At 42.0% G+C, this 20164-nt stretch overlaps 3 protein-coding genes across 4 annotated transcripts; 2 read left to right on the forward strand and 1 right to left on the reverse strand.

Annotated features, from left to right (window-relative positions):
- Positions 1-598: 598 nt before the first annotated feature.
- On the reverse strand, positions 599-3809 carry fam167b (family with sequence similarity 167 member B). Its single transcript, XM_006800641.3, has 2 exons — positions 3449-3809; positions 599-2996 (listed from the first exon to the last, which is right to left on the reverse strand). The coding sequence occupies exons 1-2, from the start codon at positions 3779-3781 to the stop codon at positions 2733-2735; spliced, it is 597 nt and encodes a 198-aa protein (XP_006800704.2). The 5' UTR covers positions 3782-3809; the 3' UTR covers positions 599-2732.
- Positions 3810-6065: 2256 nt separating this feature from the next.
- zgc:154055 (myotubularin-related protein 9) lies at positions 6066-13971 on the forward strand. Its single transcript, XM_087832856.1, has 10 exons — positions 6066-6398; positions 6974-7082; positions 7222-7347; positions 9004-9177; positions 10676-10893; positions 10967-11128; positions 12002-12147; positions 12390-12606; positions 12692-12843; positions 12990-13971. The coding sequence occupies exons 1-10, from the start codon at positions 6214-6216 to the stop codon at positions 13088-13090; spliced, it is 1590 nt and encodes a 529-aa protein (XP_087688982.1). The 5' UTR covers positions 6066-6213; the 3' UTR covers positions 13091-13971.
- A 1504-nt stretch (positions 13972-15475) lies between these two features.
- Positions 15476-19311, forward strand: tdh2 (L-threonine dehydrogenase 2). Of its 2 annotated transcripts, none has more exons than XM_035911963.2 (9): positions 15476-15770; positions 15868-16091; positions 16662-16704; positions 16789-16859; positions 16938-17087; positions 17180-17352; positions 17429-17519; positions 17989-18258; positions 18344-19311. In XM_035911963.2, exons 2-9 carry the CDS (start codon positions 15902-15904, stop codon positions 18487-18489), a joined length of 1134 nt encoding a protein of 377 aa, XP_035767856.1. In that variant the 5' UTR covers positions 15476-15770; positions 15868-15901; the 3' UTR covers positions 18490-19311. The 2 variants fall into 2 exon arrangements, with proteins under 2 accessions (XP_035767856.1, XP_006800706.1); XM_006800643.3 differs by having other exon boundaries at positions 15888-16091.
- Positions 19312-20164: the final 853 nt, after the last annotated feature.

The following is a 20164-nucleotide window of genomic DNA, read 5'->3' on the forward strand; positions in this document are numbered from 1 at the left end:
TGCACATCCCTCCAGGGCCCCTTTCATACGTCTGAGTGTTACAGCAGGTCACGGCTGTCTCTTGGGAAGGAAAGAAGATACCGTTGTGCCTGGGTGGCTTTAGGACCGAGGGTGGATGATGGAGATGGATGTGCTGGAACATGTGGGGATGTTTTCCCTCACTTACACCGACAGAAATCATACAATCATCAGCATTTCATATCTCTGTTCATCCATACTCATGTCTGCTCCTCCCATCTCAGAACAAGCCTAACCCTGATTCTAACTTCAACCAAAACTACTTAGTGTTAAAAAGAAGAGATATCTAACCAAAACTTTCAAGCTTTTACAAAATATCATGACTCTAAACGCTCGAAACCTCAACCTGTTTCTGAAAAAGATGGCTGGGAATGTTTTTATTTCACTCTATTCGCTGTGTGGCTTCCTGAGACACTTACGTTGCTCAGATGAGAAGTTTTTCTTTTGAGAAAGCTGTGACCCATTCTGAACAGGCAGGTGTAAAACTGTCTCCCATCATATAGTAATTATAACTGATTCAAATATGATAAAAAAAAAAACTTTTAATATGTCTTTTATGTGAAAGAAAAAGATTTAGGAATTTACACTTTAAGGCGTTTTTTATATATATAGTCATTCAGTTAAGTCATTACATTCATATTACAACTTGATTTAACAATCTGCATAGAATAATACATTTAATAGATGTTTTACACTTTTAATGCAACCAAAGTTAAATTCATTCATTCTTTAAGAAACTAAACTAAAGAGAAAATCATTTAAAACATAAAATACACTTGGTCACTGGCCAGCCACATTTAGTCTAAAATCAGTGCTCTGCAGCATCCTGACGTGCTAACGAAAAACAAAGAACGTCGGACACGAGCTCCTGGTTTGTGTCACTGCTGCTGGGTTGCAGAGATATTTTTGGTTTGTGAAGAAGAGGTGTAAAAATGCTGGAGTGTGACCTGCCTGTGGCTGCTGTAAGTGTCTGCATTAAAGGACTTTGTTTACTTCAACGTGTTGCTGAGCATTTCAGCATCGGCCCAGACCAGACAGGAGCAGCTGCCTTCATGCTTCAGTTTCAGTAAAGCTGTGTTTCCCAAACTTTTTGGCTCGTGACCTTTTAAAGGGGTCGTTAATGGCTTTGCCTAAATCTTACTTGACATTCAAAGTGCCGAAAAATATATTTGATGGGAATACATTTGACTCTTTTCAGAAGTCATCTGCAGGCGTGAACATCATCTATCTAATCATGATGCTTGTAAAAGCATGATGGCATGTAAGAAGTAAAGAGGCTTTAACCTTACTTAACTGCAGTCCTCACATGGCAGATCACGGTAGATTAAAAATAAAACTTGAGTCATGATTTCAGAGAAGAGACGTTGCTGCTGACGTATTTAAATGTATTTTAGGGGAAAGCTATTAGATTCCATTTTATTCAAGAGAAGCCAGGGAAAGTGAAAAACTCACAGCCAACCCAAACCAACCCAGAGAGATGAGTAGCATGAGTAGCGCTGCAGGCCACAGGGGAAATATGTCATTTTGGTTATGTTTTGTCTTTATTTCATTTTCTAAATTGTAAAATCTCACTTTTGTTCCAAGACCTATTTAGGCTGGCAGCATAATTTCTGAGGTGATGTAAAGTAGTGTGACCTGAACATGTTCATTCATTAACCCTGTCAAATGAATTAGATCAGAAATGATTTAGAAATCTGTTAAAAAAAAGAAGAAGAAGAAGAAGAAGATTATCTTTTGTTTTTTATCAGGCAAATTGTTGCTTCTGTTCAGGAATGCAAGTAAATGACTGTAATTCTCAGATAACATTAATTATATTTTTTATTTTATTTTCATTGCAAATATAAATTTGATTAAAGCGCCTGCACGTGCTGACAGATTTCAGAAGCATAAAAATTAATTTGGTAATTTTCGAAGGCATGCTCTAATGCATGTGTTAATCACCGTATATATAAGTTATATCTGTTCTAGGCACATTACAATGGAGAACAGTCATATTAAACATGAATTAAGTTCCCAATAATGAGGTCAGTGTATGCAAAGTAATCCCCGTGAGCCAAAAGCTCAGGCACAGGCTGCTCCAAACACAGTTTCCGACAGTTTTTTCTAATGACCTCAATAAGAGGGGATAACCTCAACAAAATCGCCTCACCTCTTCTCAAGAGGGGCAGCCAATCACAATAAAGGTGGCTTCGAGGAGCTCGTTTCTAACAGTGGGTGGAGTGAACTCAGTAGAAGGTAAATAAGGCATGTTTGAAATGTGAATTTCTACTGCACTCCTGCAGAGTCCAAGAATATAGACAGATTTATAAATGAGTTATTGTCCCGCTTAAACTTCTTTGATAAATATGAATTTGCATCACCAAATCACCTTGGTTTCTGATATTAAAAATATACTCAGTTCACTGAGTATACTTCAGTCTAGCTCTTAATTCTCTCAGTCAACAGCAGAGCTGCCCAGACCTCATCCAGCAGGAAGCTGCGCGATGATAAAGGTGTATGCCCCTGCAGGTCTGTATGCACAGGCTTCCTCATGCATGTCATACCAAGGCACGCATCAAAGTCATCATCGTTTTCATTCACGGCTGCTTGTGGCTCATCTTTACTTTTGCCCCACTGCGCCATCAACGGAAACAACCCTTTATAACAATAATGCCTACACGAACACAGAGGAGGTGACGGAGCGTCCTCGGTGGCGCGAGTGAGGCCTGCGGTCTTTAACACAGTGAGAAACGCCTGGAGTTGATATTCATCTTGGTGAGGCCCAGATGTTTTAGCGGGGTGGACAGAGCAAAGGCAGCCTTCATGGGGATATCACACAGCAGGTCCGACTCCTCCCCGCACTCCTCCAGCTCGTACGTTGCGTCGTCCAGCATCTCCTTGTGACGGTGGCACACTTGCTCCACCTTGAGCCGATGGATCTCCACCCGCAGACGGATCAGCTGACGGGCCAGTCGGTTGTCCTGAACTTGCATTTCCCTCTGAGGGTAGAGGAGGGGGTGGAGGGAGCGCGGTTGAGAAGAAAGTGAGTTTCAGTGTTCAGTTTAGCAGAACATATGTGGAAGTTTGGATGGTGCCTATCTCCTCATCAAAGGGTAAAAATCATGTGGAATAGATGGGTCGCAGCTTATGAGAAAACAGGCACCATATTGTTTCGCAATCTGAGTGTTTAGACTTCTTTCCCTTAAGTTAAGACAAGCAGTCATGCAAGGAAGATCACTGACACCTAAAGAGATGCCTATCTGTTTTAAAGCTGAAGTAGGAGATGGCTATCTGTATTTCTCAAGAATGGATAAGGACTCTGTATTATTTATATATTTACTTATTCATTAATTAGTTTTAATGATTGGAGATTATCAAGAAGTGCAAATTATTTCTCAGCGCGTGACGCATCTTTAGATAAAAATCTAATCAGATTTCTGGAGGAACTCACCAGCTCTTTTCTAAGATGCTCCAGGGCATCGTCCATGGTGTCAAAGCCACAGATGCTGCCCACAACCAGTTCTGAGCTCCTCAAAATTGCCGGCACGGAAACGACTTGCTGTCCTCCTGAGTCGGGACCGTCCGCGGAATTTCTTTCCTTCCACGCTCGGCTCTGTACGCGCTCCTGCCACTCGAGGTAGGACGGTCTGCGGGTCTGTAACTTCAGCTTCTCCGTGAGCGCTTTCACGCTGTCCAGATCCTCCGTGTCGCCCTCGGAGGACGAGCCGTCTCCAAGCTCCTTAAAATCCATCGGTGCAGCAGATTGTTGATACACGCTGAGCATTCAGGGAGCAGGCTCGCTTTCTGCGCTGGCAGCTTGGCGATTAGAGCGCAACAGGTCCATGCCTCCTCCTTTATAGGGAGAAATAGCGCAGTGACCGCCCATCCCGCACAGGACAGGGAGGCTGGAGAGTTTGCAAGCTTTTGTCAAACGAGGGAAAAAGATATCCTGAAACCTAACCCCCCAGGATCTTACAGCAAAGTCTGATTATCTGCCTAATAAAAAAATAGATTTTATTACTGTGCATTCACAAGTTAAATGACTTTAAACTATTTAAAATAGTTTTACATTTATATTACAGGAGAAACTGCCAAAAGAAGAAACGATGTATGCATGTATTTCCTGGACATCACGCGTTGATGTGCAGGAATCGCTTTTCTCTTTCTGCTTGCCTTGCTTTGCATTCTGGGGTAGTTTTGATCTAAAAGTGGGTCAATTAACTGCGATTAAATTTTCATCTGCAGTATGAAAATGGAAATAATCCATAATAAATAAAGTACAACAAACGTGCGCTTGGATGTATGAGAAAAATCTATACATACTTACATGCTTACACACAGTCAGGTGAAAAAACAAGTTTTCTGTTCAGCTATGTAAAAAAGTAAGTAGCCTACAGGCTTACTGTGCAATTTCCCAACAAATTCCCCTCAAGGTCAGACCAGCAATGCTCAGAAAAACTGCAAAAACCCAGGAGCTCCATCTCAGACTCTACAGGCCCCAGTTAGCATGTTAAAGGTTAAAGTTCATGACAATAAAATTAGAAAAAGACAGGACACCTTGGCTTCTTTGGAAGGGTTGCCAGGAGAAAGCCTCCTCTCTAAAAATAACATGGCAGCACAGCTTAGGTTGGCAAAGTTGCAAATGAACAATCCATAAGACTTCTGGAACAACATCCATTTGTTTGTCCATAACGCAAAGCACCATGTTTGGAGACACCCAAACATAACTTATCAGCCCAAACCCCTTATACCAGCTGTGAGCATGGTGGTGGAAGTGTGCTGATTTGGGCACCTAGCAGTCACTGAGTCAACCGTGAGACATCTGTATACCAATGCAGAATGAAATGTGGAGACATCTGTCCAACAGATAAAAATTGGCCAAAACTGGGTCATGTAACAGGACAATTACCCCAACCACAGCAGCAGAGATACAACGGCTAAAGTGCTAAAAATAAATAAATAATAATAATAATAATTTTAAAAAAGGCAAAAGAATCAATGTGCTGCAATGATCCAGTCAAAGTACAAAACTCAACCTGACTGAAAAGAGCTGTGCATGAATGAATTCCTGCAAACCTCAATGAGCTGAAGCATCGCTGTAAAGACGAGCGGGGCTAAAACTCTTCCACAGTGATGTGACACGTCGATAAAGTCAAACAGAAAACTGCCAGAGGTACTTCTACAAGCTTCTGAATCATGGGGGTGGAACCCACCATGACTGCATATAAAACTTACTGGATGCATATCTAAACTAGTTATTTTAGGCCTATGTTGCTCACTTTTTTCTTTCATTTTAAAACTTGTTTGTGGTGTGTTTTCTTGCATCAGTGTTCCTGTTTTTATTATTGTGGTTTATGCTGCATGGATTATATTCCCTGGGGCAAAATGTGTGTTTAAATGGATGGGATAAGACAAAGCATCATATTTTCCACTTGGTTCAATAGCCCACACGTGGGTGCACTGATACACTGTACTCTATTACGTTTACTCTTTACAATAAGGATACTTATTTATATATTTTACACGTGACTTTATTTAATGCAAAACATCTCAAATTGCAAAATATAATGAAACTAGTCAAAGCTGAAAGCTGTAGGTTCAGTACCAGCTACACTTGTTTACACTGTAATGCATCGTAATACCAGCAAAGTGATACTGTGTCAATATTTTGTAGCTGACAGATTTCAATAGTTACGCACAGAAAAAAAGCCAACTTGGCAGATGAGTGGTGATTGACGTTTTTTGTGCTTGAGTATGGCGCCATCTAGTGACAACCTAATATACTACAGGCACCTCACAGTGGCTCCCCCCCACCCCTTCTGCAGTGCGCACAAGTTTTACCAGCGATAAGTGTCACTTCTCACTCACTGTCTCAGGAAACGTAGACTTCCGCCTTTTGTCGCCCAAAGCAGCACATTTTCCACTCCCACGGCAGTTAAGCTTAGCCAGCTGTGTGTGCAAAGGTGTAGCCACATAAGAGGACGACAATGTTCAGGAAAATATGAAGCTTCTTCTATTTATAGACTTCTTATCGCCAATCAAACAGAGCGCGGCTGCAACGCTGCCCAACCAGCTGTGCGTGCAGAGGAGGAAGCCCGCTTTCGTTTTCTTACAAGAGAGGCGAGGTCGTGATTGAGGTGCTGCTCGGCCACTTCTGTTTAGAAAGAACAGAAACAAAGTTCTGCAGACGGACTTTGGGTGTTTGAAGGGGAGCTGATGGAGTTTGCTGAGCACATCAAGACGGCCAATGTGGAGGATGTTGTGCTCCGACAGCCGCTGCAACCCCCGAGCAGAGGAACCCTGTGCATCACCGGCCACCACCTGCTCTTCTCGGACAGGGAGGAGAGTGACTCCCGGCAGGTTTTATTGCTCCTCAGGAACATCGATGCCATTGAGAAAAGGTGAGGGAGGATTGAGGTCAGAAAGGTGATAAGGAACCAGATCAAAAACGCGTCTTATTAAGAAAAGTAATGTCGCACTTTTCTCTATCTCAATTATTTTTTAATTGATTAAATTGATGATTAAATCTATTGATGGCGGACTTGTGATTCTTAGAACTTATTTATTATGATTATAACTCGCATGATCAAACCAGTAATCACACTAATCAACACGAAACGGTGTGAACTTGCCGGTAATTCCTCTGATCTCTCATTCCTTCCTCAAATCTTTTTTAACCAGTGTGGAAAACCTTACGGGCTATTCCGGCTTCTTCTCTAATGCAAGCCACAGTGAAAGGTTGGACATCCTCTGTGTTGCCATGTCACGCTGTGTGTTGCTCTTGTTGCAATTCTGAAGAAGTAACATTTCCCAACAACATTAACGCAACGTTTTTTTCCGTTTGCCACCCTCCACATGTGTGCTGCTTGCAACTAACAGCTTCATGCACCGCCATAGGCAATAAATGGAGCTCTTAGAGGGGGTGCATTTTTCTTTTGTGTAAGAATCATATATTTGTGTGTGTGTGTGTGTGTAGGATGTCTGGTTCATCTGGAACAATTACGATGAAGTGTAAAGATCTGCGTGTGCTCCAGCTTGACATCCCAGGCATGGAACAGTGTCTCAACATTGCACACTCTATCGAGGTACACAACTAATGCAACCTGAAACACACCGGCATAAGAAAATCAATCTAACTGTTGGTCTTAGAGTAGCCTGCTGTTTTTCTGCATATGTTTTTCACTGCTTTGCATGTATCGGTGATGTCTCTTTAACTTTCTGCAGACACTGTCCTGTCTGGACTGCGTGTCCGCAATGTACCCTTTCTTTTACCGACCTGTTGAGCTCAGCCTGCCGGAGCAGTGGGGTCTCTCATCTCCTGAAATGCACTACAGTCAGATGAAGGAACTTGTAAGCAACATATAAAACTCTGTATGCTTGTTTTCTGCTGTAGATAACTTAATACTTGTAGACACAGACATTTTTCAGGTAACATTTTCCAGCAATGTCCCTGCAACCACATGACAGGGAAATGCCAGGGAAGCGTAGGGGTTGGGATTCAGGATATCCTTCTTGCTTAGCTTTCATTTGTTTTCCCCTTAACTTCAGAATGTGTTGCACACAGCTTGAATTCATGTATAACACACCGACGTCTTCCCGTGGGAATGGCACGTTGCTATGGTGAGGGGTCGCAGCTGAGGGCAGCCTTTTTGCATGTGTTTTACAGACACAAAATTCCCAGAACATGTAGGATATCTGTGCTTTTAACCAGAGCAGCCTGAGTAGTGTTTTTCACCCAGGATAAAGTGGCTGGAATTTGCAAGTCCCGATTATTTCTCTCCCACCGACTCTTTCCATCACGACAGGAGCTGAGCTGTTCTGTGTAGTTAGAAACTACGAGCTTCAACTATTCATACAGAGTTTTGAAGAATACCGTTTACAATTTAGGGAACTTGATGATTAAGTTTCTTTGGTAAAATTTAAAAAAAGTGGAAAGTTGTTATAGCTGTAAGGCAAACAGAGCTATAGTGATTTAGCTTAGCCTGACACATTATAGGAGAACTCTTCAACAGCAATGATGGTGAAAGAAGCGTGACACATTACTTTGGCGCAGACCGGTGATTTGATGCATGGTTTCTATGGTTTTATGTCATTGTGATGTTTCAAATAAGAGTTCAGGGATGTTTTAAGATAGTTGCTGAGTGGCTTCCAGAAGGACTTTAGTTTAGCTTAGTTTACAAAAACATTAGAAGAAGCTGTAAACAGCTGATCTGGCTCCCTGCAAGGGTAACAATTACTGTGCTGTATTTTTTTGATTTTACCTATTTTTTATAGGCAGGCTCCTCTGGTCACCAACCTCACTGTGCCAAAAAGACTTAAAAAGACTTAAAAAGAGACATGCCCCACGTTTTGTGCACATTAAGGAAAGCAGATATTCAGTAGAGGTCTTTGAAAAGAAGCTTTCTTTACTTGGGAGAGAGCCAAGCTACTGTTTACAGTACTTATGCTTAAGTAACCAGCTGATTAGAGTACATTTTTATTTGTTATATTGAGGAAATGCTACCTATTCATGAGGTTAACCGATTAGAATCAAGTTCCACAATTTGGGTTTTCAGGACTGCACCTAATCAGGTGTAGGTACTACTGAGAAAACATGTCCCTAAAAGAGGCCACACAGGAGTGATCCTGCAGTCTGGACATGAAGAAAGGTTCAGATCTCCCTAAAATCATCCCCGAGGTCATGAACTGGAAAACAGTCTGTCCAGCAGTAGTCATGGTCTTTTATTTTTCTTAATCTCTTGCTAAGAAATCAAATAAGCCATAATAGGGCAGTTGTTATTACTTAAAGATCCACTAAGGATTAGCTTGGAGCATAATAAAATAGCTTTATGCAAAATAAAAATAACGGGACTTTCCTCACCTATGAACTGGACTACTCCCAGTCCAGCTCAGCTCAAAGACTCCCCTGTGACTTCAGCAAACGGGAGGTTAGCATGAATAATAACAGGTTACTTGATACTAAAGCTCATATTTTCCTTTATCGCCTTCTCTCTCACTTTTTTTCAGTATGAGAAGTGGAGACTGAGCACCGTGAACAGAGATTACTCAGTTTGTCCCTCCTACCCTCCGGCGGTCATCGTCCCAAAAAGCATAGACGACGACACGCTGAAAAAAGCAGCCAAATTCAGACAGGGAGGACGTTTCCCTGTTCTCTGCTACTACCACAAAAAGAACGGCATGGTGAGGTGATTTAGTGGCAGAATGGCTAAAAGCAATATAAAATGTCCAAAAAGTCCAAACGTGAACAGAAAACATCCGAGGAAACAAACAATCCAACGACTAACACAGGAGAGACGGAGGAAAGCAAAACTAGACAAGACACAGGATAAAATATAACTGACTACCAAAATAAAAGAACTGAATTGCTGAACATGGCGAGCTTGACACAGGAGGATAGACCAGTACTCAGAGGAAAGAGAGAGAAACTAATACTCATAAAACCAGTGAACAGAAGAAAACTGTCAAACAATGCGCAACACTTGAAACCAGGAAGCCATAGAGAAACTCATTCCATAACAGTGTTGGTCAAGTTACTTGAAAAAAGTAATCAGTAACTAATTACTGATTACTTCCCCCCAAAAGTAATCCCGTTACTTTACTGATTACTTATTTTCAAAAGTAATTAATTACTTAGTTACTTTTTAAAAACACGATTTACAACCTGAATAGGTGATAAAGTGATAGATCTTTCCGCCCAATTCTACTTTTTCTGCATAATCCATCATACAAAATGTAATCAAATGGAAAAGTCTCTTTTTAAAACTTGTTTTATTAGTTTTAATCTTTTAACTTTATAAAGTTAAAAGATTAAAACTAATAAAACAAGTTTTAAGCATCAAGCAAAAATTAAATGATATGCAACATTCTCTGACTGGAAGAAATTTGTTTAACATTTAAACCTATTTTCTGCACATTCCAGCTCATAATATATTTTTTTTGTGTGTTAACACTCAGTCTTTCAAATAGATGCAAGTAAAACAGAGCAGAAAATAAATAAAGTCAAAGACTAGCGGTCCTGTTGCTCTATTTTCACCTGTAAAGCAGGAGTAGAGTAGGCGGAGGTTTACCCTGGTGCAGGTGTGCAGCGGTCAGTGGAAGAATCCGGGAGTTTCTCTGTGAGTTTCCCATTACGTCATAGCTACTCGGTGCTTGCTCGGAAGTTTAGGGTTTTTTCGGTGTAAAAAGAAGTTTTCTTCCCACGCACAACGGACACTAATGTTTTTGTCACTTTATGGAATCAAACTCAAAGTAAGGTCAGTACTTCCACGCTTTAAACGCTGCACGCTCATACTCTCTCTGCACTCGATATATGATCCATTGTTGATCTGCACACAGCTGTTGTCACAAACGTCGCACTCGCTTACGTCACTGTCATGAGACATTCTCGCAAAAAAATCACGGTTTTAGTAACGCAGTAACGCAGCGTTCCTACGGGAAAGTAACGGTAATCTAATTACCGTTTTTGCAATAGTAATCCCTTACTTTACTCGTTACTTGAAAAAAGTAATCGGATTACGCGTTACTGCCCATCTCTGTTCCATAATGATACAAAATACGAGAGAGCCAAAATCAAAGCAATCATACGAAAATAAAAGAATTTAAAGTCCCAAATTAAAAAACAACTGTTATGGTTAACAGTGGGGATGGAACATTGTTAACAGGATGAAAAATGTTGTAGGTCATCATGCGCAGCAGTCAGCCGCTGCTAGGAGCCAATAGGAAGCGCTGCAAGGAAGATGAGCTGCTCCTCCAGGCTGTGATTGAGGGTTCGGACAAAGGCTACATAATTGACACTCGCTCCATGCAGCAGGCTCAACAGGCCAGGATGACAGGCGGAGGGTTTGAGTCGAAATCGTTCTACGACCGCTGGAAGAGATTTCACAAACAGATGGAAAGGTGTGTTCGCTGACTGTCTGATAATACTGATTTGTCAAACTTGCTTCACTACACATGCCTCATATGTGTGCAGGGGTAAAGCTCTCCAGGAGAGCCTCATTAAACTGGTGGAGGCTTGTGGTGACGAGTCCAACAACATGGACCGCTGGCTCAGTAAGCTGGAGAATTCAAAGTGGCTGTCGCACGTCCAAAATGCTCTTTCTACTGCCGGCCTGCTGGTGGAGTGTGTGGAGAGGTATGAATAACACCCACGCTCTCATGACTTGGAAAACTTTATCGTAATATCTTGTGACTAATTCAGTTTTATCTGGAAAGTACCAATTTACAGCAACTCCCATCTCAATGTGCTTTTTATTGTAAAGACTATAATATTAGAGAGAAAACTCACCGAGGATCAGCACTTTGTGACAGTGGGGAGGAAGAAATTACTTTTAACAGGAACAGAGCTTGGACATAATCAGGATCAGGGACAGGCAGCTGCTCTAACTCTAAGCTTAGTCTTTAAACTTTCCTTTTTGCTAAAGCATATAGTTAGGGCTGGATCAGCTGACCCTGAATCCTCCCTTAGTTGTCCTGCATGTGGTGTAAGCTGCTGGGGGATTCCCATGATGCACTGGGCTTTTCTTCTTCACTCACTGTGTTAATAGACCTCTCTGCACTGAATAATACGTGTTATTAATCTCTTTCTCTCTTCCACATTATGTCTTTATCCTGTCTTCCTTCTCTCTCCTCAACCAATCACAGCAGATGGCCCCGCCCCTCCCTGAGCCTGGTTCTGCTGGAGGTTTCTTCCTGTTAAAAGGGAGTTTTTCCTTCCCACTGTCGCCAAAGTGCTGCTCATAGGGGGTCATATGATTGTTTGGCTTTTCTCTGTATGTATTATTGTAGGGTCGACCTTACAGTACAAAGCGCCTTGAGGTGACTGTTGTTTTGATTTGGCGCTCTATAAGTAAAATTGAATTGAATGTAGACACAAGGAAGTGAGGGCAAGTCAACAACCACTTCTTTTAAATCTTGAAGAAACAGAAAGAAGGCAGTTGCCATAACTGTGTTCCTTACACACAAGTTTGTTTTTCTTATACATGTTAATGAGTGTTGTTTCTTCCAGGGATGGCCATTCTGTTCTTGTTCACGGCTCTGAAGGGACAGACTGCTCTTTGCTCATCAGCACTCTGGCTCAGCTCATCATGGATCCATGCTGCCGCACAGTGGAGGGCTTCCTGGGACTGCTGGAGAGAGAGTGGATACAGGCGCGTGCCAGGATTAGGAAGAATTTTAAATGTCTTTTTTTCTTGATTTGCTCCCATAAATGTTGTCGAGAATCCAAAGAAATGCATTGTAACGTCGGGGATCTCTGTCTACTTCTGACACGAGTGTCCAAACAAGCCGTGAGCTTTTAAAAACAGAAGCACACCCAGCGGCTACAGGACTGAGCCTATCTGTTGCCACAAAATTAGATCCTAAAAGCTGACATGTGTTTGTGTGTTTGCAGGCAGGACACCCGTTCCAGCAGCGATGCGCTCACTCGGCTTACTCCCATGCTCGTCTCCAGCAGGAGTCTCCGGTGTTCCTGCTGCTGCTGGACTGCGTGTGGCAGCTTTGGCGGCAGTTCCCCTTGGCTCTGGGCTTCTCTGAGGCGCTGCTCCTGCGACTGGCGACTGAAGTTTACGCCTCGGATTATGGCACCTTTCTGTGTAACAGTGATCAGGAAAGGTCAGTTTTTTCTACATATTTAAAGATTGCTGCTGAGTGTCTTCATTTCAAACTAAGATTCACACTTTGTTTGCCTTTCAATCAGGTGTGCCTTGGAAGTAAAGGAAAGGACTCACTGTTTGTTCCAGGCTCTGCTAAGGCCCACGGAGAGGGATTACTACTCTAACCCCCTGTATGAACGCACTGAGCTAGCAATCTGGCCCTCAGTTCATCCTCAGTCCCTGCAGCTCTGGAAAGGTGAGTTTTGCCCTGCACTTGTCTTCAGATCTCATCTTTTTTAGCCTTTAATGTAATTGCAGTGTTGCTGTTCTGAGCTTATGTTGTTACCTCTTTAGTTTAGTTTAAGTGTTGGTGCTCACTCGGCCCCGCTGTCTGACCCTCAGGCTATTTTTTGAGGTGGACCCAGCAGGTTCGTCACCTTGAAGAGGCTCAGGAGGAAATCAGGAACATGGTCATCGAGTGGGGGAAGTTAGCACGCAGCTGATGCCTCGTTCGTGTGAATGAGGTGGGATCACATGGTTCCAAGGAGTTAAAACAAAATACCTGATTTTGATTTGACCTGTCGCCTTCAAGGTTGCCCTGGCTGAAACTTGTAGATCACTCCGAACCTGGAAGTCCCATTCTTATTGCACACCATGGATTTAAAAACGTCTATGCCAGTATGATCCAGCTTTTATTAAAGAAAGAGGACAGTGTACCAGACCAAACAGCAGACTCCACAGTGTTCCAGTCAGGTGAGGAGTGTGAGTGCGTTGAAAAGGCAGGACGATCTTCACGTTCCTCCTCAGAATGATATTCAAGTTGTAGGCTCACGATTTTGATGTGTTCCAACACGCATCACATTCAGAAATGTGCAGGGGGCAGAAGACTTCCATGAGGATTAGATTGACTTGGACAAAACAGTTCGAATTTGGATACATGTCTAAATTCACCTGTTTCACAAAGCTGTGGATACCCATTGTTAGAGATGTTAAGCAGGAAAATGTTTTTCAAAGAAGGAAAAATGGCCAACAGTGAAGCTATCCAACCACTCAGCTCTGTTTACCGCAGTGGAAAATCTTTGTCTCTTTGAAGACGTGTGAAGACTTGCCTTCAAAACGACAGTTAAAGATGTAACAGTATAGAGTATATGAAGTGTCCCTCCTACCTCAGTCAGACTCAGAGCAGTTTAGCAGTTTAACAGAAATGGCTGGCGTCCTCGATGCTTTATATTTAGACAGGATCTTAAAACCGCAGCGGAGGTGACACAAACTTGAGAGAAAGATCAGCTAAATTTAAATTAGGTGCTTTTTATTGACAGAACTTTGTGATCCTATCTTGTGTGAATTAGAGAAGATGGTTAACAATATGCAATGCCTAATATGTTTTAATGTACAGTATTTTTTATACTTGCATAAAAGTTTTCTTACAAAAAATGTGGTGCTTGTGTGATTTTAATACACGAGGCTCGTGTTTCGGTCGAGCATTTTCATATATATTTATCCCATATTGTGTTAAATAATGATTGATGTTACTCTGATTTCTCTTTTCTAACCTCTATGCTAAGATAACCTGACTGCCTTATGACCAGAGATGGGCGCGTTACTGTAATCCGATTAGTTTTTTCAAGTAATGAGTAAAGTAAGGGATTACTATTGCAAAAAAGGTAATTAGATTACCGTTACTTTACCGTAGGAACGCTGCGTTACTGCGTTACTAAAACCGTGATTTTTTTTGCGAGAATGTCTCATGACAGTGAGTAAGCAAGTGCGACGTTCGTGACAACAGCTGTGTGCAGATCAACAATGGATCATATATCGAGTGCAGAGAGAGTATGAGGTGCAGCGTTTAAAGCGTGGAAGTACTGACCTTACTTTGAGTTTGATTCCATAAAAAGTGACAAAAACATTAGTGTCCGTTGTGCGTGGGAAGAAAACTTCTTTTTACAGCAAAAAACCCCTAAACAAGCTCCGAGTAGCTACGACGTAATGGGAAACTCACAGAGAAACTCGCGGATTCTTCCACTGACCGCTGCACACCTGCACCAGGGTAAACCTCTGCCCACCTGCTTTACAGGTGAAAATAGAGCAACAGGACTGCTAGTCTTAGACTTTATTTTCTGCTGTGTTTTACTTGCATCTATTTGAAAGACTGAGTGTAAACACACAATAAAATATTTTATGTGCTGGAATGTGCAGAAAATAGGTTTAAATTTTAAATAAATTTCTTCCAGTCAGAGAATGGTGCAGATAATTAAATTTTTGCTTGATGCATAAAGTTAAAAGATTAAAAGTAAAAAAACAAGTTTTAAAAAGAGACTTTTCCATTTGATTACATTTTGTATGATGATTATGCAGAAAAAGTAGAATTGGGATGAAAGATCTATCACTTTATCACCTATTCAGGTTGTAGTAATTAATTACTTTTGAAAACAAGTAATCAGTAAACAAGTAACGGGATTACTTTTTTGGGGAAGTAATCAGTCATTAGTTACTGATTACTTTTTTCAAGTAACTTGACCAAAACTGCTTATGACTATAGATTTACATTTACTAGACTGAAGCAGGAGTACCTTTACAGCTCCCCATGCATCACTATGAACAGGATATTTCACCAACATGTCCAAGTGATTCCATCAGAACTCTGGAGCTGTTAAATACAGAGGACAAAACCTGCCAAAGCTTTGTTATTTTTCCAGCGTTTAGCATAATTGCAAAGGGATAACGATTTCATGATATGTATTCACTCATAAATATTATGAATAGCAGTCGGCTGTATAACAGACACACCTCCCAGTCCTGTTAAGCTCAGCTAAACACCCTTCACAATGCAAATCCCTGTGCACAGCAAGTCAGCATGTTTGCACACACGTTGCTTTGCACGCCGGAGACTGTAGTCCTGCTCAGTCAGGAGCCACAAGCCCTGGTGATTACACAAAGTGGAGAAGAACCACATAGCCCAGCATGACTTAACGCACCTGCTTATTTATCCAGCTTGACTGGGTGAACTGAAACGGTGACCAATGGGCTGGTAATCTTTTTGATTCTCACCCCTAAATGCTGTCTTATCAGCTCTTATTTTATAGTTTAGTTTAGTGGACTAGTTGTGAATTCACTGTTACATCAGCTGCTTGTGGAACAAGAATCATCTGCCTGGGATTCTTTTTCTAAATCATAAGGACACAGGTAATACATTTCCCCTTTTTTAAAAACATTTCGAAACATCTTGTTTGTGCCCAAGAGATTTTAAAGGGTTTGGTGTAATATATTTGCTCTGCTTAAGTTTGGTGTAACTTTGTCAAGGACTGCTCCTGGACATGAAACCGGGTGTGCGGGTCTGTGTGCCCTCTGCGGCGGTCCTGGACCTGTTTTGCCGAGGCTGTCTCAGCAGGTCGCGGAGCTGGCCCGGCCGCAGCTTCAGTTCCACCTCTGGGCAGATGAGCAGGTGGAACAGCCAGGACACCAGCCCCCCATCTCCTCAGGAAAACGTGCGCGTGCTCATCACAGGTGATGCAAATTTCCATCCATCATTAACGCACAATAGTTGCTTGCGTGTGACGTTGATGTATTCAGGAAAGGACTTTTCCACAGTTGCCCAAACACTGAGCCTGGGAAGCTGCTATTGTTTTCTACCACTTTCACTGCGCTGCCTCTGTTCTGAATTGTTGCGAGAGAGAATGAGTCGGATCATTTCCGAGCAGAGTCCCAGTTTCAGATCGAATCAAGTGTAGAAATGTGATAATGAAGAATTAGTTTTACTGGAGTATCAGTGTGAAATGCTACAAACATGTGCTGCAGGGCTTTTTGAGTTGTGTTCACTTTGCTCCAACAGCGGGAGCCTATTTTGATTCAGCACAATAGAGTGTGTACAGACAGTGCTAGTGAAATAAAAGGGCCAATGAGTGACTGTGGGGAGAATAATAGCCTTTTTGTCCTAGGATCAACAAACACAAAGCTTTATTCATCTGAAAGTGAAAACCAACAACATGGATTTGACTTTTATCGATTTACCAGTTTCCACAAATACAGATTATCTGTGTGCACAGGTAGAAAGCTAACGCCTGCCTTTGTCTGCAGGTGGGCTTGGGCAGTTAGGTGTGGGACTTGCGCAGATGCTGAGGTGAGATTGTAGAAATTCCTGAGATCTTGAAACTTGCTAAAAGGTTTGAAGTTTAAATGTCATCATATTTTTGTTAATGTCTAGAAAACAGTATGGAAGGGACAATGTAATCCTGTCAGACATCAAGAAGCCTCCACCTCACGTTTACGCCAATGGTACGTAAAATCGAATTCAAGTATGCGTATTACTTTAAAAGTTACCGATTACTTTACTTTTTTTTCTGTTGTTTTTAGGCCCGTTTGTATACGCTGATGTTTTGGACTACAAACACCTCCGAGAACTTATTGTAAACAATCGCGTCACTTGGCTGGTCCACTACAGCGCTCTGCTTAGTGCTGTGGGCGAGGCTAATGTGGCTTTGGCACGAAAGATCAACATCACAGGTCTGCTTGAACGTGCGCATCCTTTACACATAACCAGGTTTTAAGGAACAATCAGGGTTGAACTCGTGCTCTCTTCTTTTCTGCCCATCCAGGCCTACATAATGTGCTGGACTTGGCCTTAGAGAACTGTTTGCGCCTCTTTGTCCCCAGCACTATTGGGGCATTTGGTCCCTCTTCTCCACGTGACCCAGCCCCTGACCTCTGTGTTCAAAGACCTCGAACCATCTACGGCGTGTCTAAAGTGCATGGTGAACTGATGGGGGAGGTAAAATGTTTTTTGTATGTGCTTACAGAGACGCCTGTGACTCCATTTCATTTTCAATCAGCTTCTCTTTCTTTAGTATCTCCATCATAAATACGGCTTGGACTTCCGCTGCCTGCGTTACCCTGGAGTGATATCAGTTAACACACCTCCTGGTGGTGGAACTACAGGTATTACCTGTGTGTGTTGTGCAAATGTACTCCAATCCATTGGATGTCATGGACGCACGATCTGATATCCTCGTGTTGGTGTTGTTCCCATATCATCATACTAAAGGTTGTTCCAGGATCAACATTGGAAGTGACCAATCAGAATGTTGTGATGTCATACTTTTGCGACTTCGGGAAAAACCGGCGTAAAACTGTACGTAAGCTGCAAGAAACCGCCTTTGTCTGCCGATCAACGGACCCTAACCCTTTAATAAACGCTAAGCAGAATTGATATTGTCCTTGCAACATTGGAATTTCATAAATGCACGAATGGGTTGGTGCGCAAAAGAATAACGTCACAATAATGTGATTGGTCACTTGCAATGTTGAACCTGGAACAACATTTTCATGATGATCTGGGAACAACACCAACACGACGATATCAGATCATCCGTCGTGGACTAAGTGCTCCGGACCTCTGTCTTCACAGACTACGCAGTTCAGATCTTCCATGATGCTCTCAGCACAGGTCACCATGAGTGCTACCTGCGACCCGACACCCGTCTTCCCATGATGCATATCTCTGACTGCCACCGTGCCACGGTAGAGTTCATGCAGGCTCCAGAGTGCCAGCTGTCACTGCGCACCTACAACATAGCTGCCATGAGCTTCACCCCTGAAGAGGTGGCCCAAGAAATCCGCAAGCATCTCCCTCACCTCAAGGTCACCTACAATCCTGACACTGTCCGCCAGACCATTGGTATGGTATCTTTTTGTTTTTAAACCACTGGTTGGACTGATAATAAACCAATATAAAACTAAATCATCCTTTCTGGTTTTTGCAGCAGACAGCTGGCCTGTGAGATTTGATGACACCAATGCCAGGAGAGACTGGGGCTGGGCGCCAGCCTTCGGGCTTGAGGAGCTGGTGTCGGACATGCTCCGCTCCATCCGAGACAAGAGGGCCAGCCAGGGTTTGCCAGTCAGCTAGCAAAACCTGCTGCACCAAGACTAACCAATGCGCTACCTACCACTGACTTTTCTTCAGTCTACATTTACCAACAGCACACTTTTGTTTTACTTCACTTTTACAAATTGTCAACCAGTATCATCTGTTTGTCTGGAGCATCGCTGCACCGTGCCAGGGACTGATTGTAAAATGGAAATTCTCAGTCATAACCTCTTTATATTCAGTGGAAAGTGAGATGTCAAACACATGCACACACACACACACACACACACACATGCACACACACACTTCAGTCTTTTCAGGGAATCAGATACTGTCAAACCTTCTCTTCATCTTTGTGGTTTTTATTGTTCTCATGGTATAAGCATCACTTTACACATGGGCATGTTGCCTCAGGTGGAACAGAAGCATTTCTGTTAAAGAGTTTCAGATGTTGATCGCATGCATGAGCACACCAGCGTGTTTCAGCGTCAGTTACAATATCTAACACAATATGGACAAGTTCCACGTGTAGAACAACAAATCTGGTGGACATTTTAAATCCAGGATCATCTGGAATGACTGGCTCAGTTGACTTTGGACTGTAATGAAAAATCATGTATCCTGGCTGTTTTGTAAAGCACTCTTTTATAATATAGGCTATCAAACGAAACTCACAGTATACAGTATACACTACCTTTGCCGTGGCACAGAACAGGAAGCCTTTACTTTTGTTGCCAGCGGTGTGATTACAAATATGAATGAGTAACAGTATCAAATGAGGCCGTTTTTACTTAGTAAAACAATATATTAAAAATGCTGTGTACTTTGAATCAGACCTTTAATAATAAAAATGTTATTTACCCAAAGAGCATTGAATACCGTGTGCTGCCAAAGTTTCGTTTTTCGGTGTCGTTTTTACATCCAAAACACCCGATCAGCTTAAAAACAAGAACGCTATAAAATGAAAAATTTAACTTCTATTTAAGAAATAGTTAAAGTTGTCTCATCTATGCTTTCATTCTCTAATTTGTTTGAGTAACATGTACAAAATTAAGGTATTCACCAGCCACTTTGTTAGGTACACCTGTTCTAAATATCTAACTAGCCAATCACACCGATTAAGGCATGTAGAAACAGTCCAGATAGTCTGCTGAAGTTCAAACCAAGCATCTGACTGGGGAAGAAACATGATTTAAGTCACTTTAAATTGTTATTTTCAGACTGGCTAGATTTTCCAACACAGCCATTTCTAGGATTTACAGAAGTCTAAAAAAGAGAAAATATCAAATGAGTGGCTGCTCAGGTGAAAATCTAGCGAACAGGAAGGCAACAGTAAATTAAAAAAACAAAACAAGTTATAACCAAGGTCTGCAGACAAGCATCTCTGAATACACAACACATCAACACAGCAGAAGACTACACTGAGTCCTACTGGGTGAGTTAAAAACAGGAAACTGAGGCTACAAGTCACACAAGCTCAGCAAATTTGGACAAAATAAGACTGGAAAAGCATTGCGTGGTTGATAAGTCTGGCGGATTACTGCATGTAAACACAACTGGTTCTCTTACAGAAAAAGCAATTAGTCTCAATATAAGAAATCTAATTTAATGATCGTGATTATGATGCATGCAGATGTTTAGTATTCTGTAGGAAATAGACCACCAGTTGACAAAAGCAAACTAAAAAATGTTACTGAAGTTGCTTTGAAGGACA

The sequence above is a fragment of the Neolamprologus brichardi genome, chromosome 19 (genome assembly GCF_056152115.1).
Source record: "Neolamprologus brichardi isolate AB-2024 chromosome 19, ASM5615211v1, whole genome shotgun sequence".
In the NCBI taxonomy this organism is placed as follows: domain Eukaryota; kingdom Metazoa; phylum Chordata; class Actinopteri; order Cichliformes; family Cichlidae; genus Neolamprologus; species Neolamprologus brichardi.